Genomic DNA, 27,774 nt, shown 5'->3' with positions numbered 1-27,774 from the left:
TTAGATTTGTAAAAACATTTAACAAAGGGAACTCTATCTAGTCACTCTTCTGCTTTCTGGAGTCAATAGTTATGACTGATGATACAAGCTTTTGGCAAGCATAGACAGGGGAAATTCAACATCAAAGACAATTTACTACCATAAACAAGGATTCCTGCATATGGACTATGTTCATGTGATTACACAACAAGTTTAATTGGACTAATCCTGCCTTTTCATGACCTGTATGGGGTCAGCAGATATTCTGAGGAATGACTTTGGGTTTGTTTCAAGTGCCTCTATAGGTGAACTTTGAAATTTTCCTATACATGGCTCAGATGATAAAGAACCTGCCTGTAATGCAGGAGATCTGGGTTGGAACCCTGGGTTGGGAAGATCCCCTGGAGAAGGGAAGGCTCCCCACTCCAGTATTCTTGCTTGGAGAATTCCATGGACAAAGGAGCCTGGAGGGCTATAGTCCATGGGGTCGCAAGGGCTTGGACATGACTGAGTAACTAACACGATCTTTTATGAATCCTGCACTTATGCTGTTTGCAGGAAGTGGTAAAGGAATGTAGGAATAAAGGAGAGATCTTGATATAATGCAGTAACAAATCAGGCCTTGGTGCCTCTCCATAACCTGATGTTTCAGGCCAATATACTGAAGTTGTTTAGAAAAAAAATGCAGTGGTTTCTAGGGAAGGGAAATACAATTTGATGACTATAAATAGGGAAGACCCTTTCCCTTGATGGCCATGATGTTGTTTCACTCATACTCTAGGCCCTGGCCTCACATTTTTACTCCAAATTGACTGACAGAAATGTAGTCATAACTGTTTGAATATAACTGCACCATGCTTTGGATATTTTAACTCTCTTCCCTTGGCCTGTATCCTTCTTGGAGTGCAGTAATCATAAGGATACTTAAACTAATTTCATTTACAAAGAGTATTAGGCGTGAGTAAATCTTAAGTTTATACACAGGTTCTAGCCAGAACTGGCAAAAATTTTTGACTCCCAGAGTTCTGCCATATCAATGTATTAAATAACAGTTTAGGAAAATGAGACAGTTAAGAAAATAAGTCAGGCCAATAAGAAAAAGGAAATGGTAAAGACCTTAAAATCTCAGAGTTCTGCCCAGATTAAATTTGGCAGGTGATGGGAGGGGATAGGGCATGTGCTATAATTGTAGCTTTATAAAGAAAGAACGCCGGAGAATAATTTCCAAAACCCCACCACCAACACTGTGTTAATCACTCAGTCATGTCTGACTCTTTGCAAACCCTATGGACTAAAGCCCGCCAGGCTCCTCTGTCCATGGGATTCTCTAGGCAAGAATAGTGGAGTGGGTTGCCATGCCCTCCTCCAGGGATCTTCCCAACTCAGGGATTGAGCCCAGGTCTCCTGCATTGCAGGCGATTCTTTACCATCTGAGCCGCCAGGAAAACCCAAGAATAGTGGAGTGGGTTGCCATTTCCTTCTCCAGGGGATCTTTCCCTTCTTTCCCACCCAGGGATTGAACCTGGGTCTCCTGAATTGTAAGCAGATTCTTTACCATTTAAGCCACCAGGGAAGCCCTTACCACTAAAAATATACAAAATGAAAATGAAAGAAAGAAAACTTAGATTTTATACTTTAAAACCTAAAGCTACCATCTTCTCTTCTAAGTTTGTGGCTTTGTTGATAATACCAAAGTGAGCTCTACTGTAAACAGATAGTGCAGGTGTTACTGAGTCCAAGCTCGGTCTGCTCACTGCTGGACAGGCCAATTAACCAGAAGATTGAGGCAAGGAATATGATTCTATTAGGAAAGCTGGCTGACAAAGACAGCAGACTAATGTCTCAAAATAACCATCTTGTCTGGGTCTGGATGCCAGGTTCTTTGGAGGACAGAGACAGGTAGGAGTTGAAGAAGTAAAGACCATTATCTTGCAAATATCTCCTGGAATGGCCAACCTCCAGAGGTGATGTATCAGTCTTTTCCAGCAGAGGTGCAGTCTTCCCCAAGGCAGGTCATTATAATAACAAAGGGCTTCCCACTCCCTCAGAGAATCCACTTGCAGTGCAGGAGACCAGGGTTGGATCCCTGGGTCAGGAAGATCCCCAGGAGAAGGGCATGGCAACCCACTCCAATATTCTTGCCTGCAGAATCCCATTGACAGCTACAGTCCTTGGGGTTGCAAAGAGTCGGACGCAACTGAGCAACTAACAACATAATAACAAAAGCAACACAAAACAAAAGTTAAAGTCAAAGAAACAGATCCATCATAGAGACAAAACTGGCTCTTTGCTGCAGCATAGGAGGTCCCTGAGGAAAAGAAGCAGGTTTAGCCTTTTGATTTAAGAGAAGCCACTTTAGGCCTAAACCATTTTGTGATCTAAGTCTGGCTACCATGCACTCCCTTGAACAGGGTCTCAGTAAAAACAATCTTAAGTGAACATAAGAAGTAACAATAGCAAAGATGATAAGTTTGTTGCAGGATTCCTTGAAAGCACTGTTTGTGGAAAGAAACCAAACTACACTCTACACACTAAAGAGACAGCAAAGTCTATGTGGCTATACCACTCACGCATCAGACTAATCGGAAGCATCAATAGTAACCAGTGGACAGAGACAAAGGGGAAAACTACTTCAAACGGTTACACTTTAAAGGGCCTCCATTTATGAGTGGCCAATGCCCTGGTGGTTCAGATGGTAAAGAATTGTCCTGCAATACGGGAGACCTGGGTTCAATCCCTGGGTTGGGAAGATCCCCTGGAGGAGGGCATGGCAACCCACTTTAGTATTCTTACCTGGAGAATCTCCATGAACAGAGGCAGGCTACAGTCCTTGGGGTTGCAAATAGTCAGACACAACGGAGCGACTAAGCACACACACCATGATCTAGGCAAACAAGAAAGGCTACACGGACTGAAAGTTTTTAGAAGAACAAAAGAGCTGTGAATTAGCAGGAGTAGATCTTTTATACTGAAGTTCTTAGCTAAGAATGACCACTCAGGAGCTGCCCTGTGAATCTCATTCTAACTATCTATGGAAAAGACAGAACGCAAACCCATGATTTGATTCTAATCAGAATAAGACAAGAAAGGCTTTGCTTCCAGGTGATTCACCCCCTTCTATCATAAACTTTATCTTTCTATAGCTCCACTCAACAATGGTTAATCTGCTCAGGCTGAGCAAAGGAGATGAGAAGCCTGCTTGTCCTGGAGGAACTGATTATAAGACAAATTATACAGGTATATAATAACAGAGGCTTATCATTTTGACGGGAAAGCATGCTAAGGACAAACTTAATTTTTTAAATACCCAATGCAGATGATAACACCTTAATGGCAGAAAGTAAAGAGGAACTAGAGCCGCTTGATGAAGGTGACAGGGGAGAGTGAAAAAGCTGGCTTAAAACTCAACATTCAAACAGCTAAGATCATGGCATCCAGTCACATCACTTCATGGCAAATATATGGGGGAAAAAATGGGAACAGTGGCAGATTGTATTTTCCTAGGCTCTAAAATCACTGCAGATGATGACTGCAGCCACAAAATTAAAAGATGTTTGCTCCTTGGAGGGAAAGCTATGACAAAACTAGACAGCACCTTAAAAAGCAGAGACATTATTTGCTGACAAAGGTCCATATAGCCAAAGCTATGGTTTTTCCAGTGGTCATGGACAGATGTGAGAGTTGGACCCTAAAGAAGGCTGAGTGCCAAAGAATTGATGCTTTCGAACTGTGGTGTTGGAGAAGACTCTTGAGAGACCCTTGGACAGCAAGGAGATCAAACCAGTCAATCCTATAGGAAATCAACCCTGAATATTTACTGGAAAGACTGATGCTGAAGCAAACCCCAGGAGACAGTGACGGACAGGGAAGCCTGGCATGCTGCAGTCCATAGGGTCACAAAGATTCAGACACGACTTACTGACTGACTGAATAACAACAACAAATCCTCACAGTATCTCTTCTTGTTTCAGAGGAACCAAGGCACAGGAAGTGAAAAGTGGAAGTATTAGTCACTCAGTCGTGTCTAACTCTTTGCAACCCCTATGGACTGTAGCCCGCCAGGCTCCTCTGTTCATGGGATTTCCCAGGCAAGAATACTGGAGTGGGCTGCCATTTCCTTCCCAGGGGAATGGAATCTTCCTGACCCAGGGATCAAACCTGCTTCTCCTGTATTGGCAGGCAGATTCTTTACTACTCAGCCACCACGGAAGCCCAAGGCATGGAAAGTTTAAGCAACCTGTTCAATGTTATTCTAGAAAGTTGTGGAAGACCCTGGCAAGAACTTATGTATCCTCACTCCTAGGCCAGGGATTATTCTGTTAAATCTGCCTTACTATTTATTCAGTGTCAAATTTTGATCACTTTTCCTAATCCAAATAAATTAGAAGATTCACTCAGCCTGCCTCTGGTTTTCACAATCACTCTCTTACAAACATGGGTTTTACTCATGGTACTTCTGCCCTCTGTTCATCCTATGTGATACATCAATGACAAATCAATCTACCTAAAGCATGGCTCTACTTATCTGTCCCCAACATTCCACTGCCTACCAACCTCTCCACTGAAATATTAACCTCCTTGTTCTAAGATCATAGATCTTTAAAATAAAGGCCTCAACCTACCTTTCTGCCTATAGGTACTTTGTGTTTCAGCTGAACAAGCCTAATTAGCCCAGTTTCTACTCTTACCACTCTTTGCTGTCTGGTGTCTTCACTGACATTGTTTCTCTAGTCTGCCAGGCCCATCCTTACAATCTCTAAATGCAACAAATCTTCCTCCTCTTACAAGGTCTAGTTCTAATACCTCAGACCATTCATATCACAATGTGCCTTTCCTCATTATCCAACTGAGACTAGGTCTCAAATATCCCAATTTTTTTTTTTTTTAATGCTCTTTCAATCTGTCTGTTTTAGTCATCACCTGATAGAACACTGTTGAGAAAATGTAAGAGAAACAGTTGAATGGAGTGTTTCTCCAAGTGTTCATCTTCATCAACTGCAGACATTTAACAAGTTCCTCTTGGATGCTTAGCCTCCTGACTCAGCTAAGGAGAGAAGTCTGGCTTCAACAAGTAGACCTAGAAAGAGATGAACGAGCCATCTCTTCATCTATCGGCAGACCACCTCAAAATAAAACCTAGTGCCCTGCCTCTCAATTTGTGGATCATAGAAATCTCACTAAGAATTGGAAGGGCTTTAGGACTTCCATGGTGGTCCAGTGGTTAAGACTCCATGCTTCCACTGTAGGGGACATGGGTTCAACCCCTGGTTGGAGAACTAAGATCCTCATACCACACAGCGTGCCCCCCCCCCACCCCCCCCCAAAAAAAAAAAAAAAAAAAAAAAGCCTGGAAGGACTTTAGAAGTCATCAGATGCAGCTATTCAGTAATAACCAAATTCTGTAACAACTGTTATAACACCCCTCAGGATGTTTCCGTTCCAGAAATATAAGGATGCAAACACTCTGTTTCCAGCCAAACCAAGCATAGGAGGTGTTTCATAGGAGCTGCATTTGGCTATTTTTTGGTGATGGTGTCGATAATAGAACCAGTAGTTCCAGTGAAACCAGTATCCAGATACTATTTGCATATATTTCTCAAACCGTGATTTGCATTTTAGGTTTTACTCCCACGAACTAATCTGTCTGCAAAAGAAAAGTATCTTCACTTCACCCTTCTCATCATTTATTTTATGTCCACTACCTGGCATTTGGGGCTTCCCAGATAACTCAGTTGGTAAAGAATCCACCTGCAACGCAGGAGACCGTGATTCAATTCCTCGGTTGGAAAGAAACGCTAGAGAAGGGATAGGCTACCCACTCCAGTATTCCTGGGCTTCCCTTGTGGTTCAGCTAGTAAAGAATCCACCTGCAATGCGGAGACCTGGGTTCGATCTCTAGGTTGGGAAGATCCCTTGGAGAAGGGAAAGGGTACCCACTCCAGTATTCTGGCCTGGAGAATCCCATGGACTGTATAGTCCATGGGGACCCAAAGAGTCAGACACGACTGAGTGGCTTTCACTTTCACTGGCATTTATTTATGTCTCTGTTACAGATTTCCTTCCCAGCCTTACCCCAATCTAATCCTCTTCACATTCAGATATTCCACTGAAAGTCACCCATTCACTCTTCCTGAATTTAGTACTTTGATAGCTGTACGCTTTTTTGGCTCAGTAGTTCCCGTCCCATCTTCTGAATATGTGAAAATCCTATCATTATTTATTCAACATTTACAGTTCACTTAAAATGTGTCAGAAGTAAGTGAAGTGAAGTGAAAATCGCTTAGTCGTGTCTGACTCTTTGCAACCCCATGAACTATACAGCCCATGGAATTCTCCAGGCCAGAATACTGGAGTGGGTAGCCTTTCCCTTCTCCAAGGGATCTTCCCAACCCAGGGATCAAACTCTGGCCTCCCGCATTGCAGGTGGACTCTACCAGCTGAGCCACAAGGGAAGCCAGAAGTAGGATAAAGTTAAAATATCTATGAGGTTTTCCTTGAATTCCTGACAGAAGAAATTGCTTTTTATTGGATATCTTTAGCAATCTTCTCTTATGGAACATTTGACTTACAGTTCCTAAAATACACGATAAAAAACACCATATACACACAGCAAAGTTCTTAGAGGGCAAGTTACTAATTCATACCTCCTTACTGCACCTGGAAGAACACTGGACAAAATATTCATTCACTCAAAATGTATTTAATTCTTACAAAACCCATGTAGGCTTTATATCTACTTACAAGGACCCAGGTGCAAAAGACAAGATTCTTCCCTTGGCAAAACTTACCCTAGAGGAGGAAACTCTCATTAAATATTTAAGTAAATGTGTTTAAGTATATAGTTGGAAGTACACATGGTGCTGTGGCAGGAGAATAACAGTAAAGGAACTTAGACGAAGCAGGGGAGGTAGAAGAGAGAACAGAGAAGCCCTCTTAAGGTAACATTTAGGCAGACTGAAAATTACTGGAAATGGGTAGATGGGCAGAGAATAGCACCCCTGAGGCAAGAAAGAATCAAGGTCATTCAAGGTCAGTATGAATGGAACGTACGGAGTACAGGAAGAGAAGCCAATGAGGCTGAAGACAGGCAGAAGGGGACAGTGAAGAAGGCCCTACAGGTCATGTAGAGCAGACTGAATTTTACTCCAAGGGCAGCTGGAAGCTATTTAGGGTAATAAGCAGGGGAGGGATGTGACCAGATTTAGACTTTAATAGAATACTTTGCTGTGTAGAATAACTGGCCTTTATTTGTTCTTACCTAATAATATTTTCTGCTCTAGTTTTCTGTGAGGCGTTCACAGATGGAAAAAAACAAATTCCTTACAGAGCCATGGACCATAATCCTTTAATTTCCCCAAATCCAGACAGACATCTGTTAAAACTTCCAAAGGATTAGACAAACCTTCTAATTTCTGGGTTATTTAATGGTTTGAGGGGCAAAACTGAAGAATACAAGGACTACCTTGGATTGTAAGAGCTTCTAAAGTCACAGGTCCACTTCTGTAGGAGGGAGTTAAGCTTACAGAATATTGTTAAGAGCATGAGTCAGGTAAGATTCAATCCTGGCTGTGCTACTTTCTCTCTGAGTATCTTGGTGACATTTCCCATAAAAGTCTCATGAGTCTTTCGATAGGCAGTAGGTACTATGCAGAGCCTGTTAAAGGGGCTGCGTTCAGATTTCAATAGCATTTGGGTAACTTACTCAAATTTGGTAGTTTCTCAGTAAGGTAAAAAATATGATGAAGGTAGACTAAGCTCCCTGGACAGCACGTGCCTAGTGGATTGTTATTGGGTTATACAATCTGTACTAAACATGGAAATCTTCAGCCATGATATTTGACAAATCCCACTTTTCACTCCACAAAACACTAGCAATAAATCCAGAATTTATGTGACCCCAGTTTTTAACGCTAAGGGCATTGGAGAATATACTAGACTGAGTTCAAGACCTGGATTTCTGCTTCATCCAACTCCATCACTCTGTATTCTTTGGAGGTAAAATGCCAATGTCAGTTTCTCAGTTTTGACCTCACTGACATTTGGGGCTGAACAATTCTTTTTGAGCTGTCCTGTGCACTGTAGGAAGTTTAACAGTACTCCAAGCCTTTACTCACTAAGTGACAGAAGCACTATCCCAGCTGTGACAATCCAAAAAATATCTCCAGATTTTGCCAAATATCCCCTCGGGGCAAAATCACCCTACTTCTTTTTTTTTGGTCATACTTCATGAATGTCAGAATCTCAGTTCCCCAGCCAGGGACTGAACTGACGGCCCCTGCTTTGGAAACACAGAGTCTTAACCACTGCACCACTTAGGTAGTCTCTGACAATCACTTTTGATCTCTGAGTTAGGCATCTCATCTGAAAGTCAGGGGAATGAGATAAAATCTGTCTTGTTCCTTTTCAGGGCTTTTGTATCATTAAAATAAGGTAATGAATGGCAAGAAATACTGAGAGAAAAAGACCATGTAACATACAAAAATGCATTATTATTACTTTTGGGTTATGTTCTACGAGTGCTCAATAAGAAGGCTGAAGAAAACTACTCACATCTTGTTCATGGAATGCATAGTAAGGCCTACTTTAGACTATGTGGAGTCTAATATACCATTTACCTTGGTATTCAATAAATACTTGTTGATTGAATGCTTCTGAGTCTAGGTCCAATCAAGAGTAAACTTTCTTTCCAGCACGTTCTCAGGTTTTCCTGCTGAGCAAGCACAGTGTAGTATGTTGCTAGACCTAACTGCATGCGAAAGATAGGACTGGATTAAACAAGAACGGCTACTTGCTTTAATAGCTGGAAAATAGAGGTACAAGAGGTTGACTGACTAGTCAAGGTCATGTGGCAGTCAGTCTAGTGGCAGTCTGCAATTAGAATCCAGATTCTGACCTCAAGTCCAGTGATCATTTTATTACTCCTATCATTGGACTTTCACCCAACTCTTCTGTCCTTGTCTCTTAACATAAAGGTGTTTGGGACTTCCCTGGTGGGCCAGTGCTTAAGACTTCATGCTTTCACTGCAGGGGGCATGAGTTCAATCCATGGCTAGGAAAGGAGGAACCTCCCCCCCACCCCCAGTCAAAGGGAAACAAAACAAACAAAAAACAAAGGTAGCTGTTTCTGGAGGCAATTCTGAAAGATTGAGATTAGGAAACACAGTTGTAGTTTTTAGGGAGCTTGGAAAGAAATACAGACCTATTTCTATCGGGAGGAAGAAATGAATACTCTCTATACTCAGGATAAACCAACATCAAGTTATCTAAGGGCCGGCAAGTCTGTAAAGCGGATTAAAGGAATTCTTCAGGTGTGATTACTGGAGTGGGTATTACTGGAGCCATTCCCTTCTCCAGGAAATCTTCCTGACTCAGGAATTGAACCTGGGTCTCCTGCATTGTAGACAGATTCTTTACCGCCTGAGTCACCAGGCACGTCCATTAAGTTGTCGAGGAGGAGCTAACTCTAGCTGTTATCCACCTCCAGAGTAGTTGTGCCTTGTGTTAAAACGGTTAACTGCGGTACTGCAGGCTGCTTTGCCTCTGTGTGGCTCTAAGTAATGGATTTCCATGTAGCCTGAGCTCCAGGCCACATTTCAGCATTCCACTGAAATTAACAAAAGTCCCAAATGCCGTTCTACTATATATTTTCAGTGTCAAAAACAGAACTTTAAAAAACTAACTCATAAAAATGTCACCATTTATTCTACTCCTTTAAAATACCAGAACACTTCTGATTATTATGCCTCTGTGTGAACTTTCAAATGGTAAATGTCACAGAGTGATCACTCCCAACCACTGATTCAACAATCTGAGGTATTCTCAGGCAATGTATGGATTATAGCCCACCTGTGCCTTTATAATTATTACAGCTTGAAAGAAAAGAGTAGAAATTCTGAGAGAGCTCCCTGAAGCAAAAGTACCAAGAGCAAGAGCCCTCCTGGTTCTTGGAGTCAGACACTGACTATCACAAGACCATGCCATCTTTGGAGCTAAGAACAGGTTTACTAAAATTTTGTGGAAATAATACACATAAGTCTGGGATAATAAAATCTCACTGTTTTTTGAACACCAAATATAAAGATACATACGAAAGTGACTGACACATTAATAACATACATAGAAAATAATAAATGTTAATTACTACCCTCCTAACTCACGAGTTTCTCAAAGTGTGGTCTAAGGACTGCCTGAATCAGAATTATTCAAGAAGTCTGGCTAAAAATGAAAATTATGGACTCCACTCTAGACTCTCAAATCTCCTCTCAGGGAATGGGGCCTCAGAATCTAGATATATATCCAAGTATATAGCAATTCTTACGTACTCTAAAATTTGAGAACCAAAATTCTGAATTATAAAGACAAACAATAGAGATAAGGGCTTCCCAGGTGGCTCAGAGGTAAAGAACCCGCCTGCCAATGCAGGAGACGCAAGAGATGCATGCGGGTTCCATCCCTGGGTTGGGGAGATCCCCTGAAGAAGAAAATGACAACCCACTCCAGTATGCTTGCCTGGAGAATTCCATGTGCAGAGAAGTCTGGTGGGCTGCAGCCCATGGGGTTATAAACACAACTAAGGGAATAAGCACAAGCACGAGACAACATAGATACAGTGCACAGAATCGCAGGATTGCACTGGATTGGCCAAAAACTCTGTTCGGGTTTTTCCATAAGATGTTACAAAAACCTGAATGAACTTTTTTGCCAACCCAATATATTTAAATGAGGGAGCTAAAAAGAAAGAAAGTTAAGCTTCAACCAGGAACTAAAATAAAGCATTTCTTTATTATGATATCCCAAAAGGGCACAAAAGTAGTCCAGTCTCACTCAAAATTTACACATAGCACCACCTAATATGGTGTTGACAACGTGCTGCACTCACTATGCCAGCAAATTTAAAAAACTCAGCAGTGGTCACAGGACTGGAAAAGGTCAGTTTTCATTCCAATCCATGGCATCCAGTCTCATTACTTCATGGCAAATAGATGAGAAAACAAGGGAAACAATGACAGACTATTTTCTTGGGCTCCAAAATCACTGCAGATGGTGACTGCAGCCATGAAATTAAGAGATGCTTGCTCCTTGGAAGAAAAGTTATGACTAACCTAGATAGCACATTAAAAAGCAGAGACATTACTTTGCCGACAATGGTCCGTCTAGTCAAAGCTATGGTTTTTCCAGTAGTCATATATGGATGTGAGGATTGGACCATAAAGAAGGCTGAGCACTGAAGAACTGATGCTTTTGAACTGTGGTATTGGAGAAGACTCTTGAGAGTCCCTTGGACTGCAAGGAGATCCAATCAGTCCATCCTAAAGGAAATCAATCCTGAATATTCATTGGAAGGACTGATGCTGAAGCTGAAACTCCAATACTTTGGCCACTTGGTAAAAAGAACTGACTCACTGGAAAGGACCTTGATTGCTGGGAAAGATTGAAGGCAGGAGGAGAAGGGGACGACAGAGGATGAGATGGCTGGATGGCATCACCGACTTGATGGACCTGAGTTTAGCAAACTCTGGTAGTTGGTGATGGACAGGGAAGCCTGGCATGCTGTAGTACATGGGGTCACGAAGAGTCGGACATGGCAGAGCGACTGACCTGAACTGAACCACCTAATAATCAAGGAACTTTCTGGGCTAACACTAAATTTAATACAAAATGGCTCATCTCTGGAATTTGACAGCAGTTTCTTTTACACACTGTGGGAACAGTTCCCAACGTGATTAATGAAATTAAGATTGGCTCCCAGCTAAGCACTCCAGGGCCTGTCCCTAACCATCGGCTCCTGCTTGTACGAAAATGGGAGTTCAGCTTGAGATCCTGAATAGACCACTAAAAATAAGCAATAAAAAACATGAGGAGGAAGTTGTGGGCAGAAGGGATATTTTCTTTTTCTGTTTTATGGCGGCTCTCCAAGTATGCAAGGAAGTTATGCTCAATCTGTAACTGGTACAACTGTACCTGCTGGTTGTGGGCCCTTGGGTGAATTACTCAACATCTCTGGCCTCCGTTCTAAAATCAAGTAATAGAAGTAGCCTACCTCATAGGGATTGTTATGAAGAGCTCACTGAGGCAGCAGGATACTCAGTTTCCATGACGACAGCAATGAGAGCATTGCCTACCTTGTGGCAGCGTGCCCTTAAACATGAACTCAGTGCAGCGCCCAAGCACAGTGAGCCCTCGATCAACAGTCATTACTGTTACTTCTCAATCTACTGTTCTTTCTAAACTTGGCATAGGTATAATCCCCTCCAATCCTTTGATTTGTCCTTCGTCCATTTCCCACTTGGGTTCCCAGGTGGCTCAGCGGGTAAAGAATCTGCCTGCAATGCAGGAGATGCAGGAGACTCGGGTTTGACCCCTAGGTCGGGAAGATCCCCTGGAGCAGGGCATGGCAAGTCACTCAAGCATTCTTGCCTGAGAAATCCCCTGGACAGAGAAGCCTGGAGGGCTATGGTCCACTGGGTTGCAAGAGAGTCAGACGCGACTGAGCACGCACGCATAGCTACTCCATAGCTAATTTTTCTTTCTAATCTTTGTTGTTCTCATTTTGGGAGTGTTCAGGGTATGCCAGTGAACCCTATCCACTGCACTTCACAGGGAAGGATGTTCTTCACCCATGTTGAATCAGGTGGTCAGTAATTTGCTTCAATTTGATTCCAATCTGCATTTATAGTCTTTGAGATGTCTCCAAGTTTCAGGTTTATTTAATCTCTATTTTCTAATGATAAAAGATATTTTAATGGGTGGTTTCCCTGCTGCCAAGCAATTCTCTAACTCTAGTGGGGTGTCCTACAACTCAACTCAATTCTATCTTTTCAGAGATAGCATCAGATTATGCAGATTAGAAAGTCCCACAAGACTGCCCTTCACTTCAGATGTCAACTGCAAGCCTGTGTTTGTGATCCACTGGCTATAGGCCAGAGGCTCCCACAATCTCTTCTCCTTGAGTTCTATAAAATTTGCTTGAGTGGCTTATGGGTGCTTAAGTTGCTTCACTTGTGTCCGACTCTTTGAAACCCCAAGGATTGTAGCCCGCCAGGATCCTCTGTCCATGGAATTCTCTAGGCAAGAATACTGGAGTGGGTTGCCATTTCCTTCTCCAGGGGATCTTCAGGACTCAGGGATCGAACCTGTCTCTTGTCTCCTGAACTAGCAGGTAGGTTCTTTACCACTAGCGCCACCAGGGAAACCCAACTCTAGCCACTTAGGAAATTCCAAGGGTTTTAGCTCTGAGCCAGAAATGGGATAAAGATCAAATATTTATCGTAAATCATGACAACATAGCTTCTCTTGTTTTTATATTTCTAAAGACATTTCATTAGCATTTTGAGAAGGAAAAAAGATTGTTCAAAGTGCAACCTTGAAATGTAAATATGTACATTATAAGATGTTTTGGCCCATCTTATATTTTCTACATTCTAAGTTTCTTAAGAATAGGTAAGACGTAGTTAACTCTACCCATTAATTCTAAGCTATAACACAGCACCATACACCTTGGCTATTTTTGAAGCCATAATAAACGAAACTCTTTTCATGGTTAGTTTCTAGAAAGTTCGTGGGCGTTTTACAAGTTGTCCAAATAACAGGCAGAAAGAAATCTAGTGAGGCATCTCATTGGCACTCCCTAGCAGTAATTTCCCCTGGGAATCTGGCATTAAAAAAAGCTTATATTTGAAAAGATGGGACCCATCTGGGTAACTTACATGCTAGGGCCTATACGCCGCTCACCTTACTACAGGAGTTACAGTCCAAAAGTAAGCCCAGTCATCTTCTATCCCACAGAGATTATCAGAGCTATGCCACAGAGAATTTATGAGTACTTAAAGCATGGCCCATAGACAAGTTTCTTTATTCTAAAATCATAAGTTGACAGTTTGTGTTCATCTAATATTCATGTTTATCTTTATGATTATATACACATAAGATGAGATCTGCGGGAATCAAAAAATACACATTTATTTTGAGTTGAAGACTCAAAATAAGTAGGTTATTTCTACTGAGTATGTCTAAATCAGGCTTTCCTGGTGGCTTAGATGGGAAACAATCTGCCTACAATGCAGGAGACCTGGGTTTGATTCCTGGGTGGGGAAGATCCCCTGGAGAAGGGAATGGCTAACTACTCCAGTATTCTTGCCTGGAGAATTCCATGGACAGAGGAACCTGGCAGGCTACAGTCCATGAGGTTACAAAGAGTCGGACATGACTAAGCGACTAACACTTTCACTTTCTCAAGTCTAAATCCATAATTACCACTTGTGTGTAGCTTAATAAATAAGGCTCCAATTTTTTAACTGCAGCACAAACAATGGCACCTGGAGCCAGGATTGTGTGTGTGTGTTAGTTGCTAAGTCTAAGTTAGTTGCCGGATTCTTTGTGACCCCATGGACTGTAGCCTGCCAGGCTTTATCCATGGGATTTCCCAGGCAAGAACACCGGAGTGGGTTGCCATTCCCTTCTCTAGGGGATCTTCCCCACCCAGGAATCAAACCCAGGTCTCCTGCATTGTAGGCAGATTCTTTTCACTGTCTGAGCCACCAGGGAATCTGCAGGCTCTTTGGGCTAGTCTTCTACATGGCAAATACTTGTAAAAGTAGCTAGGAGACAGTCCCCTTTTGTCCTTAGTGTATAACATCCCTTTACAATGTAATAATACCCTGAGTAATACTTCACTGAATAACACTAGAAAAAGGATTGTGATGTGACTTTTGGCAAGTTCTCAGTTCAACATCATTTTGATGAGACTCCTTATACTTGGCCCTTTACTTAAATCAAGATATTTTTAAGGAAATGATACTTTCTCATCTCTCTCACTGATCATTTACAATTTCACTTCTAAATATCTAGTCTACAGATAATCTGACACATATGTGAAATGTTATATGAACAAAATTATTTGTTGCAGGGCTGTCCTTAACAGCAAAAAATACTGAAAAAACAAGCTAAACATTCATTGACAGGGCACTGATGAAGTAAACTGTTTCCATCGAATGGACTCCTTCGTAGCCATAAACAATGAAGAAGCTCTTACATATTGATAGAGAATGACCTCCAGGGTATATTATGAGATGAAAAAAGATGGGATGCTGTACACTATCATTTGTAAAAAATTTTTAAAGGGAAAAGAGTATATGCATATTGTTTGTAAACACCTATACTAACTCTGAAAAGACTGAAGGCAGGAGGAGAAGGGGCTGACAGAGGATGAGATGGTTGGATGGCATCACCGATTCAATGGACATGAGTTTGAGCAAGCTCTGGGAGTTGGTGATGGACAGGGAAGCCTGGCATGTTGCAGTCCACGGGGTCGCAAAGAGGCGGACATAACTGAACAACTGAACTGAACTGATATTAACTCTGGGGGCCACAGGACATGCAGGATCTTATTCCCCAATCAGGGATTGAACCTGTACCCCCTGCAGTGGAAGTGTAGAAGTATGGAAACCTGGAGTCTTTACCCCTGGACAGTCAAGAAAGTCCCAATGATGCTAATATACTCTTTAGTCACCTGAGCCCGTAACATCTGCTTTTCGACCCAGCTTCTGAGTAACACTGGGCTAGCTACTTTCCCCAACCCCCATGATTTCTCCAAACAGTTTGCCGGGAAGCAGCAGCAGGAGGGGTTTCTGAGCTTTACATATCCTGTTTTAGTGACAAATAATATAGAAGCTCTTATTTCTCTTGCCCACTCTCACCTTTCTCTACAAAGAAGATCAAGTATACAACTACATTCTTCACAGAAGCCTTTAGAAAAGCTTTTATTTGCCTGGTCCGAATAGGACAGCTCAAATTTGATATGTCAAACAAACAAACTGAAAAGGTCTTTTAGTTATGCAATGACAGAAGGGCCTAAGTCCAATGGGGACTGGATCTCCCAGTTACTATACTCCACTTCTCTGATACCTTTTGTTGTTGGCTAAGCCACATCCTGGAATAATGCACTCAGGAGATGCACCCTTTCAAACTCCTCTTATAGGATCCTTTTGCAGTCTTGACGCATTTCCACCATGCTAATCATGAATGCTTAAGTATGATTTATGTTAAGATCTCAGTGTTTTATGAAAAGTGTGAGAACAGTGGGGACAGCCCTGGATTAGGCAGCAGAGGCTCTCAGCTGTAGACATTAGTTCGCCATGCTGCTGCTAAGTCACTTCAGTCGTGTCCGACTCTGTGCGACCCCATAGATGGCAGCCTACCAGGCTCCCATCCCTGGGATTCTCCAGGCAAGAACACTGGAGTGGGTTGCCATTTCCTTCTCCAATGCATGAAAACGGAAAAGTGAAAGTGAAGTCACTCAGTCATGTCCGACTCTTTGCGATCCCATGGACTGCAGCCTACCAGGCTCCTCCATCCATGGGATTTCCCAGGCAAGAGTACTGGAGTGGGGTGCCAGTGCCTTCTCCATAGTTCACCATATATCATCTATATTAAGCAAATCACCTGAATTCAACATGCACTAGATCCTTTATTGCAAAATGGATATACAAATACCCACCCTACCCATCTCACAGGTTTGTAAGGATCAATAAGTCAAAATACCTCCTAATTCTAAGGTAGCATAAATATGAGATATTATTATTAATGATAGCCTGCTTTCTCATTAGAGGACAGAATTTATCTCTGAAAGGAGACATCCAAGTCACACACAGGGGTCACTTTCATGTCACTGAAAACATACAGACTTGGGACTTCCCTGGTGGTTAAGAATTTGCTTGCTAATGCAGGGGACAGGGGTTCTCGGAATCAGAAGACCTGGGTTCAATATCTGATTCTTGAGGCTTATTACCTGTCTGACCAGAGAAACTCAGTCTCTTCATTCATTCATTTGTTTTTATATTTTTTGTTCATTCATTCAAATTTACTGTGCACCTATGGAGTGAAGGTACTGTGATGAAACCCTCTCCTCAAGAAGCTCAGTCTGATGGAGAAGGGATACATACAAATAATTAAAAAAAAAAAAAATTAAAACACAGCAGGAGATGTACTAAGATACAGGTGATGCACAAGGTGATGGCACCCGACAGAAAGCCATCGGGAGAGGCAGGAGAGGGACGGGCACCTGTGGGGACACAGCAGCATTCCTCTTTCATTTCATGAACTGAGCAAATACATTCTAGATGCTCTAAACTGCTTAAAATTACATAAAAACTTTGTATAGTTCTATAATAACTCTATTACCTGTTTAGGGAAAGACTCAAACTGGCTGGAAAAAAAAAGGTCTGCTAACATTTTACCGGTTGCTAGAGTTTTGCTCTCTTCGCGTGTTCCCCCCCAAATCATTTCTCTTATTTACTTTTGTCAAGCAGGTTTCCATCTCATTATGCTGCATTGCACAATGTCCTCAGCCTACAAAAGCAGGTTGTATACAAAAACCTAGGTCCTTTGTGCAAAGGAAAAGAGGTAGGGTGGACCCTTCTCAACCCTTTCCTTCTCTGCAGGGCTTTGTATTCCTAAGGATGGGCCCCTCCTCTGCTTGGGGATGTTACCTAAATCATGAAATTATATTACTCAAAGCAAAGGAAACTTCAAAAGCACTTCCTTCCCAGTGCCTACTCTAAGATTTCTCTTGGCACAAACTGCTTGTTTTAATAGGATTAAGAGTCAGACCCTTGCTGACTTCTCATACTTAGTCACAAACTACAGAAAAGATTTTTTTTGATGGCTTTATTATGCTAAAATCTGCATGTGGGAGTGCAGGCATCAGTCAGCAACCTGCCTTCTCTCTTCCCTCCCTTTCCAACCATTCCTGGCTTGCCAACTTTAAATGGCAGAGTTATCTGGGCGCTGCCTGGTTACTGACTTATCTGACATATTCCACTAGTTGAAGTCATCTTGTCGCTATAAACACTTGCTTTTCCAGTGACAACTATGTCATCTTTTTCTTTTTTGCAGCATGTCTGGTGAGGAAGGCAAAAAGAAGAATCAACAGCAGAGGCAAACGGGAACAGGGCTTAAGAAACAGATTCTTAGGGGCACGGTATACATTGTTACCTTTAGAGAAGCCATTTAATTTTATTCACATTCAGTCTAGAACATTTATTTTTCTCAATTCAAAATTGAGATTATAATCCAAAGAAGAACTGGATTGATGTTTTTAACAGATGAATACTAGTGCCCTAAGTAATGTTTACCATACCATATTGCACTCATTCCTCACATCAACTCCATATCCTAAACCATTTGCATTTTTTTAAATATGACCCACGTCATTTAGAATAAAAAATTCCATTTCCTACTGGGCTAAGTACAAGCTTGGCCTTCAGTGTATTTGACAAATATGGTCCTGGTCTCCTTTTCTATTTTAATCCACTATTTGCCTATATATACTATTGTCCTAAACTCTCAGCAAACTATTGCACAGAACTCTCTTAATCAATTTAACTAATGACACATTCGAAGAAGGCAATGGCACCCCACTCCAGTATTCTTGCCTGGAAAATCCCATGGACGGAGGAGCCTGTTAGGCTGCAATCCATGGGGTCGCTAAGAGTCGAACACGACTGAGCGACTTCACTTTTACTTTTCACTTTCATGCACTGGAGAAGGAAATGGCAACCCACTCCAGCGTTCTTGCCTGGAGAATCCCAGGGATGGGGGAGCCTGGTGGGCTGCCGTCTATGGGGTCGCACAGAGTCGGACACGACTGAAGTGACTTAGCATAGCATAGCATAGCAATGACACATTAGCTAGGCTATTCTCCAGTATCAAGGGAGCAACACTAGCTGTCTCTCTCAGTGAAACTATGTGTTGATTGAGGGTATCAGTTGTGTTTATCCACAAGCCCATGTACCGCAACTGTGTTTATTATTCTAAATATATAATTTAATAAAATATTAGGTAAAGCAATGAAGTAAAAAGGAGAAGAGGAAAACAACAGCAGCTATTACTGAGTACTTACTACCTGCCAGGCATTGCTCTAAGTGCTTTAGGTGAATGACCTCAGAAAATGTCACAAGAACCCTAGGAACTAGATACTATTATTGTCTCTATTTTACAAAGGAGGTACATTGAACAATGTACCCAAGGCCTACACAACTCATAAGTGGCAAAACAATTTGGCTCCAGAGCTTAAGAATGTAACTCCTATGCTATACAGACTCTCAAGAAGTTGTCTATGAAAACCGAGCTGAAAGCTAAGGCAAGACTAGGTAAAGATGAGTCACACAGATACTCACAACTATACTCCGCTCTACCTTATATGTGCAAGTAGCCATCAGACAATAAAGCGTCTGCCTGCAATGTGGGAGGCCTGGGTTCAGTCTCTGGGTTGGAAAGATCCCCTGGAGAAGGAAATGGCAACCCACTCCAGTACTCTTGCCTGGAAAATTCCATGGACTGAGGAGCCTGGTAGGTTACAGTCCATGGGGTCACAAAGTCGAACATGACCGAGTGACTTCACTTACACTTTCAAACAAGTGAGCATGGCTGTGTTCCAATAAAACTTTATTACAGAAACAGGCAGCAGGCCAAGACGAGATTTTGCCCTTACACTGTAGTTTGCAGATGCCTGATACCCACATTCCAAGAAAAGACTTCTGTTAAAAAATGGCAAAAAGATGTTTATGTTTTAAGTTAAAATATAAAATGCTTAAGGTCTACGGGTAACTAATATCTGTATCATTCCCTGCTTTAATTTACTTTTTTTTCAGCTAGCCAATTACTAGCCCTAATTGCATCAGATAAGAGTGGTCATGTATGGATGTGAGAGTTGGACTGTGAAGAAAGCTGAGCACCAAAGAATTGATGTTTTTGAACTGTGGTGTTGGAGAAGACTCTTGAGAGTGCCTTGGACTGCAAGGAGATCTAACCAGTCCATCCTAAAGGAGAGCAGTCCTGGGTGTTCATTGGAAGGACTGATGCTAAAGCTGAAACTCCAATACTTTGGCCACCTCATGCGAAGAGTTGACTCATTGGAAAAGACCCTGATGCTGGGAGGCATTGGGGGCAGGAGGAGAAGGGGACGACAGAGGATGAGACGGCTGGATGGCATCACTGACTTGATGGACATGAGTTTGGGTGAACTCCGGGAGTTGGTGATGGACAGGGAGGCCTGGCGTGCTGTGATTCATGGGATGGCAAAGAGTCAGACACGACTGAGCAACTGAACTGAACTGAAGAGTGCAACTTGTCTTAAACTTGGAAAGCCTTGCCTCCTCACTTCCACTTGGAATCCCAATCCCAAACCTACATTCAATTCATAATCCTAACACCACACTTAAGATCTAACTTGGTTATAATTTTAAACTATTAGTTTTAAAATCATTCACCAGAACAGATTAATATACTATATAGAATTATATAGTACCTGTATATAAACACTGTCATCTCTGTAGCAAAACTGTTGATAATTCAAAAGGAACTGTTAAAATTCATGCTTTCTGATTAATCTTTGGGGGGGTCAATACATTTCACAAATACGCCTAAAAGCTATATACTTAAGCAAAACAAAAACGCTTTATTCAAACTTGAGACAAACAAGGTAGTGCCTATTTACCTCCGTATCCCCAGCAGTACTATCTAATAGATGTCTGGTAGATTTTAGGGAGCCTGGCCCAAGCTCAGAGAGAGTTAGAAGGGCAGGGACGGGAATTCAAGTTTCCTGATTCCTAGTCCACTATTCTACTTCAGGAAGACAGTGGCTTCTTTAGGTGCACTCAATCCTGCAGTCCAAAGCCTGGAACACTGGGCTTCCTCGGTGGTCTAGTGGTTAAGAATCTGCCTGCCAATGCAGGGGACATGGGTTCGATCCCTGGTCTGGGAGGATCCCACATGCCATGGAGCAACTAAGCCCATGTGCCTACTGAGCCCGCACTGTAGAGCCTGTGAGCCCCAGCTACTGAAGCCCACGCACCTAGAGCCCACACTTCGAAACAAGAGAAGCCCCTGCTCTCCGCAACTAGAGAAAGCCTGTGTGCAGCAATGACGACTCAGGACAACCAAAAATTTTACAAAAGTAAATAAATCTTAAAAAAAAAAAAAGCCTGGAAGACTGAGGAAGGCTCACCACTGTCTTCTCGTTTCTCCCATTGCCAATTAGAACCAGCAGCTGTGTCCTACAAGGGCAAACTAGGCATGCATATTTGTGGTGTCTCACTAAAAAGGCTGATCCATGATCCAGATTTTAGGATTCCTGCCTATCTAGAAAGGCAACTTAAACACCCTGGATATTTGATGTTAACCTAAAACTATCACAACATTGTTAATCAGCTATATCCCAATACAAAATTAAAAGGTTTAAAAAAAAAAAAATGCTTTGCTGAAAAAACACTCCCAACTCAAGAACACAAGATAAGTGCTCAATGGTCTCCTTTAGCATTTGTAAAAAGCACTATTCAGATGCTGCAGTGATGGGATGACAATAACCAGTCCTAGGGAGAGGGGGAAGAAAGAGCTGTTACTTATGTAGATTATTCTTCCCCTGCACCCAGAGCAGCCAAGCTCACATTCAAAAGACAGCTACCACAAAGCATTCCAGTTCCAGTGCTTAGACTCCAGTTGCATCATTGCTTTAACACTGTCAGCCTTCACGGCTTTAACCATCTTAATCTGTAAAATAAACACAGGAAGCAGACAACAGTCCTGTCCCTCCATTTAACAGAGGAATCTTTACAAACAAAAATTAGACCTACATATAATATTTCTAGCTATCCCATTCCTCTTTTTCCCCTTCCCTAGAGCTTTAAACAACATTAAAGTCATCTTCAACTGACAAGAGACTAAGCTACCCAGACAGTTCACAGCTAGTACAGCACTTTTATCTTTCTGGAAGCTACTTAGACAAGGCAAGAGCCATTGCTAGGCTCTCTGGGTCACATGGGAAAAAAATATGCTAAGAGTAAATTAAGGAATAAGGAAACAAGGCTGAATTACACTACTCAGTCTAACAAAGAGTAAATGAGAACCCATTACAGGCAAGAGGGCACAGTGCTCGGCGACACAGGAGACACCAAGATGAATAAAACGGTCACCGTCCTTGAGGAGTTTACTATTTAATAGAGGCACACAAACTATAATAAAAAGCAGAACAAGCTAAGTGCTAAGAGGCATTAAAACTCTGGGAAGGAGTTACCAACCACTTCACTCCGCATTCATGCTAACAGATTAAAACTTTCAGGTAAGGGACACATGTTGTCCTAATATGATTGAGATCTGTGTAAAGAAGCTAAGGTGGGACATAATCTGCTTATCCACACCTATTCGGTTAAGTTAGGCCTACCCAGAAATTGTTCCAAAAATGACACCAGGTTAACCAAAGAAATGCTTATATCAGATAGAGAGGATGCAAACTGGAAAGAAGTCGACAACAAATCATGTTTACTTAGGTTTGTGGCAAGAAGATTAAGCAAAACCCAGGCCAAGGTTGGGGCCAGGGATTTCCAGCTTCTGAAGTTTCCTCCTTTCCATCACCCGCCCCCAGAACATCCCAGCTCTCCTGCTCCTCACCTGCGTAGGTAGACACTAGGGAAGGAACCTCTCTCCAGAGGTATCCCCACTCTGTGAGAGTACACAGTACTTAAGGGTTGATACCATTCTTGTTGACCAGGCAGCTCGCTCAGTTCCTAATCAAGAAACCAGGGATCCACCCTCAGTCAGCCCTTTACTCTGTGTGACCTCGGACTAGTCATCCAAGTGCTGAGTTCTTGTCTTTCCATATTTGTGAAGTCTGGGATTACGAGGAGACTGGGATTGAATTGGATGACCTCTGAGGTCTTAAAGCTTCTTGACCAGCCAGCACACTGAAGCACTGGACAAACAGCTCGTTGAACAAACAGCGAGGGCGGCCACAGGGAACAAGCGGCAGGGGGACCAGACTCGTTTTCTACACAGGGAAACGGAGGCACGCAGCACCCTGACCCAAGGTCACTCCAGTTATGTCCCAATGGGGGCTGGGCCGAAAGCTCAGGTCTCCAGACCTCCGGTCCCGGGCCCTTTCTCCTTTTGCGGAGCAGAGAAGAGTGGCGTGGAGGTCTCTGTCCCGGAGAAGAAAGGACTGTGTTCGTGCCCGAGTTGCGAGAGGGGCAGAAGAGGCCTTACCTTTCCAGATCGAGTCCCGCCACCGGTGCCTCTCTCTCAGATCCTTAATCCGTCACACCTCCAGGACTCTTCAGAAGCCCCTCCACTTCTGACCCTCGCGACGTGTCCGAGACCGCCAACGAAGCGTCAATTCCCGCCCCTACCCCGCCCCCTGACTCGCTGGCCAATCGCCGCCCAGAGTTTTGGAGCGCCTGCTGTTCTCACCGCCTCTGAGGGCTGGAGAAGCTTACGTCACTCATCAGGCCTCGCCCGCCAGGTCCTCTCATTTGCCTTTGCTCCACCTTCTCCAGAGCCTAGTCTCCTCCCGGCCCAATAACCATGCGAGAGTTCGTCTTGCCGGAAAGCAGCACGCCGCCGCGGCATTTTACGACGTCGGCGTTGAAAGTCTCTGGAAACGCTCCGACTTCCTCCACGAAGTGGGGCGAAAGGCGGCGCAATGTTCGGTGCGGTCGACGAAGACGATACCGACTTCCTCTCGCCTAGCGGCGGGTGAGTGCAGAAGCGTAGGGCAAGAGAGCGTGGCTGAGAGCCTGGCAGATCGGTTGGAGGGGGTCGCTCTCTTTTCAGACCTCTTCCCAACTTCCGGGTCCCGAGACCCTTGCCACATTCCGGTGCTGTGCAGGTTCCAGAATCTGGGCAGAACTGAAACTGTGCTGAGTCTGTTCACCCGGATTCTGGACCTGACATCTCCCCTGAAGCATAGTATGACCATAGGGTTGGAACTTTTGCTTTCTGGGTCACAGTTTGTCCTTCTGTGAAATGGGTATAATTGTTGATAAAAATACCTAAGAATTTTTATGAGTCCACCGGTGCCGATATGAGGCTTTCTCTGCTCCGTGGACAAGACGTTGACCCTTCAGAATTGGCCCTGGTGGGTCAGCTTCAGCATCCTTCAAGGCCTAGCTCGGATGTCACCTTTTCGGTGCTTTCCCTTCTCCCACGGCCCCAGGCAGAATAAATTGCATTCTCTTTCTTATCCCCACAACTAGGTGTGTTTACCTTTATCTTTGCACACCGAACCTACTAGATTATAAGCCCTAAACAGGACATGGACTGTTCAGTCTGTTCTTGCTGTCGAGCGCTCAGCACAGTACCTGGCACATAGTGACTGCTCTAGGAGGTGCCTACCCAGTGAATAATAACTGGGAAATTGCTCTCTAAAGCTTAGAGCCCATGTAAGAAACTGCAACTGCTGTCCCCTGTCCCCAGTCAATATATATATATACACACACACCAGTCTGGGGTACAGGTCTTCAAGAGGCAGGGCCTTGTCTCTTCCAGTAATCATTTTAACCTTTTCCCTTGTGATGTGTTGGTAGACCGCTTGACTGCCTTCAGACTTGTGAACTGCCAAATTCTGATGTTTTCAGAACCTTTCTTTGAACGTCTGTTTAACCAGTTCTGGCCTGGAGAATTCCATGGACTGTATAGAGTCTGCGCAAAGATTCCCCGGGAACTGAGAGACTTTCACTTTCACTTTCTTTGAACATCTGTTTAACCAATTTAAGAAGGTACCCAAGAATGAGGAAAACACCAGTATACAATCCTACAATCCTTATTCTACTAAATGCTTAGAGGTTACAGAGATGATTAAGCTTCTGTGTGTGCTCTCTGATTGCTTCTAGCCCTGGTGGAGAGTTCAATTAACATAAAATGGCACTGACTCTGTTTTGCTCTTAAATAGGATCTTTTGACTTGCACAGTGACTAGTTCTATATTAGCCAGCCTAAGTTCCCTTTTCATCCTCACTGCCCTGTTCCACCCCTGCCCTCGCTTTGGATGGCCTGCATCCACTTAATTTCATCTTGAGTTCTTTCGGTTGCTCAGTTATTTTAGAGTTAAGCAATCTTTGGTTCCTTTTTTTCCCTACTCCACCCAAAGCATTCACTAATATTTCCACACATCCAGCCTGTTGCTGTTGACTGTGTAGTCAGCCATTTGGATGAATGTTTTTTTCTTAACAACCTGTTTTTCAAATGGCTGTACCTTTTGAAAGTTTACGAAGTATGCTTTAGATTCACATTCTTCACTAGGTCAAAGTGTTGGAGGGAAGTTTAAATGAATGTTAGGGTTCCCAACTTTTTTTAAATTTAGTTTTTATTTTATATTGGAGTATAGTTGATTGGCAATGTTGTTCAGATTCTTTTCCCATATAGGTTATTAAATTAGAATATTAAGTAGAGTTTAGGGCTTCCAACTTTGATGCAACAAACACTGCTGACTGAAAATTCCTGAATAGATAATAACAGTCATGTGCTCTTCCTGAGGTTCCTGGCCTGAGATAAGTTCTTGGTGGCTCAGCTACGCTGCTTTCCTGTGCAGGCTTTTCAAGGACTTGAGAAGCTAGTTGTAGGCATGAGACTCCACCCCTAAACACAGACAACAGCTAATTGAATGAAAAAAGTCTTAGTAAACAAAGGTATACAGAGAACTTTTAAGTTTAAGGTTGAGAATACAGACAGTTTCACCAGCATTTCCTGATTCAGCTATTCCTATTGTGATTCCCTGTAAGGAAGTAGAACATATGACAGTGAGCACTGCGGCTGCCTTTCAGTTCCTCTTGTATATTACTTATATTTGTAAGTATTCTCCACTGAAAAAGATGCACAACGTGAGAGTTGCAAGTTAAGTTTTATTTGGGGCAAAATGAGGACTGCAGGCTGAGAGGCAGCACCTCAGATAGCTCTGAGAGACTGCTCAAAAGAGGCACTCAGGGAAGGTCAACATATAAGATTTTGGTGAAGGAGTTCAGTGCAATCAAGCTTATTTTACAAGAGGTTTTCTGATAGTTGAAAGGATCTAATGTCATCATGAAGGGATTTAGTACTTTTCTAGATATGAAGAGATGATAGGATTGGGATCATGAAATACCCCAACTATCCTGAAAATACCCAACTATCTAAAGACCTGTCCCACCAGATATCCTGGAGCACAGAGTGCCTCACTCCACCCTGAACTCCCTCAGGGACTGTCAAGGTAAACAGCTGCAGCAGCACAGGGTTCAATCTCCTCAGAGGCAGCTGGCAAATGCCCTTGTTGTTGTCTCTGCCAATACTCTTGGCAAGAGCCAGTTTGTAGTTGACAGTATCTTGACTTCCCTATAGCTCAAATGGTAAAGAATCTACCTGCAATGAAGGAGATCAGGGTTCAGTCCCTGGGTCGGGAAGACCCTCTGGAGAAGGGAGTGGCAATCCACTCCAGTATTCTTGCTTGGAGAATCCCTTGGGCAGAGAAGCCTGGCGGGCTGCAGTCCATGAGGTGGAAAAGAGTCGGACATGACTGAGCAACTAACGCACGCATGCATGACTTAAATGTGTGACTTGCTTGATTCTATTTAAGATAGTCAAGCCTAAAAGAAGTGGGAGTATTGGTACCTAGGATGGCTGTCTAGATGATTAATAATTTGTGTTCCAATTTTTCAGTCCTCTTGGTCCATGGTTAACCTAGAAGTAGTAAAGTAATAATCAGGATGCTTTTTTTGGTGGGGGTCTTGGCCCTTTCTCCACTTTGAGACTGAAATGAAGAAATATGTGAATGTCTACCAGGTGTATGGTACTTGGCTTCAGCTGACAAAGATAGGAATAAGGCACAGTTCCTGCCACTAGGAAACTTCCAGTTAATAATGGAATGAAACAGTTCAGTAATAATAATCGAAAAGCATTTTTAGGGGGCCAGTAATATATATGCTTGTGTTTTAGATTATGTAAAAGTTATATGTAGACAAATCTGATTAGCATAGTAATGATAAATCCCCATTGTAGAGGTAGAAAAAGGAAATTTAGAACTGATCATCAGAAAGCATCTTTAAGTTCTATAAAAGATATGGAAAAGCCTCGATTCTGAAGTTGATTCTGCCCCCAGTTAGGAATATGACTTTGAAGTCACTCACTTCCCATCCTTGGCTCTCCATGCTGCTGCTAAGTCACTTCAGTCGTGTCCGACTCTGTGCGACCCCATAGACGGCAGCCCACCAGGCTCCCCCGTCCCTGGGATTCTCCAGGCAAGGCAAGTGAAAAGTGAAAGTGAAGTCGCTTATTCGTCTCCAACTCTTCGCAACCCCATGGACTGCAGCCCACCAGGCTCCTCCGTGCATGGGATTTTCCAGGCAAGAGTACTGGAGTGGGCTGCCATTGCCTTCTACCCCAATCTATTAAATAATGGGGTTGTTCTCAGTGATCTTTGAGATTTTTCCCAGTCTTGTAGCTTTGTATTTATGCTGGTATCTGTTCATAGTTCCAGGTCAGCTTGTGCATCAGTCAAGCATGCTCTCTCCCTTCTAGGGGTATCTGAGTTGAATTGATATTTTTAAGGTTATTACCTTAAAAAAGGATGTGTACACCTGTGTATAAAACATATTGTGTACTTACTCTGTGCCAGGTACTATACTAAATACGACATATGTAATATCGTATTAATTTCTCTCTACTACTCTCTGAGGCAGTTTTTACTATTATTCTCATTTTGCAAATAAAGATCAGAGAGGTAGGTTGCTCATGGTCAAAGAGCTAAAAGGTAGAAGAACCTGGATTTGAAATCAGGCAAGCAGATTTCATATGCCTGACTACCCATGTGCCTTCTTATTATAATAGAAGTAAATGTTTGATACAACAGTTTGGAAAAGAAGTACTTTAACAACAAAAAGAATCTGCATTTATTAAAATATATTGATAGATCCTAAATGTGTATATTTCTGTTTTGAATGAGAAAAGAAAAGGAATATAAAACTAAGGTTAGATAAGGACTTTGATACCTGAACGCATT

General features: G+C 42.7%; 2 protein-coding genes across 6 annotated transcripts in view; one reads left to right on the top strand and one right to left on the bottom strand.

Annotated features, from left to right (window-relative positions):
• The window catches only part of SLC31A1 (solute carrier family 31 member 1), a 34,344-nt gene extending 11,180 nt beyond the window's left edge, over window positions 1–23,164 (bottom strand). The window contains exon 1 of one of the 2 annotated variants that reach the window (XM_006061251.3): window positions 23,014–23,164. The gene's annotated coding sequence lies outside the window, so the exon portion shown is untranslated. Of the gene's footprint in view, window positions 1–22,422; window positions 22,570–23,013 lie in introns of those variants that run through there. The other variant, XM_025282252.2, reaches the window with a different exon arrangement.
• Window positions 23,165–23,343: 179 nt separating this feature from the next.
• FKBP15 (FKBP prolyl isomerase family member 15) overlaps window positions 23,344–27,774 on the top strand; it is a 57,597-nt gene continuing 53,166 nt past the window's right edge. For all 4 annotated transcript variants that reach the window (XM_044940468.2, XM_006061253.4, XM_006061252.4 and 1 more), the window contains exon 1: window positions 23,344–23,502. In XM_044940468.2, coding sequence (XP_044796403.2) covers window positions 23,450–23,502 — 53 coding nt within the window. In that variant the 5' untranslated portion in view covers window positions 23,344–23,449. The remainder of the gene's footprint in view (window positions 23,503–27,774) is intronic.

This window comes from Bubalus bubalis, chromosome 3 (genome assembly GCF_019923935.1).
Source record: "Bubalus bubalis isolate 160015118507 breed Murrah chromosome 3, NDDB_SH_1, whole genome shotgun sequence".
NCBI lineage: Eukaryota > Metazoa > Chordata > Mammalia > Artiodactyla > Bovidae > Bubalus > Bubalus bubalis.
The sequence above is the reverse complement of the archived record's forward strand: the minus strand, read 5'-3'. Positions and strand labels throughout refer to the sequence as shown.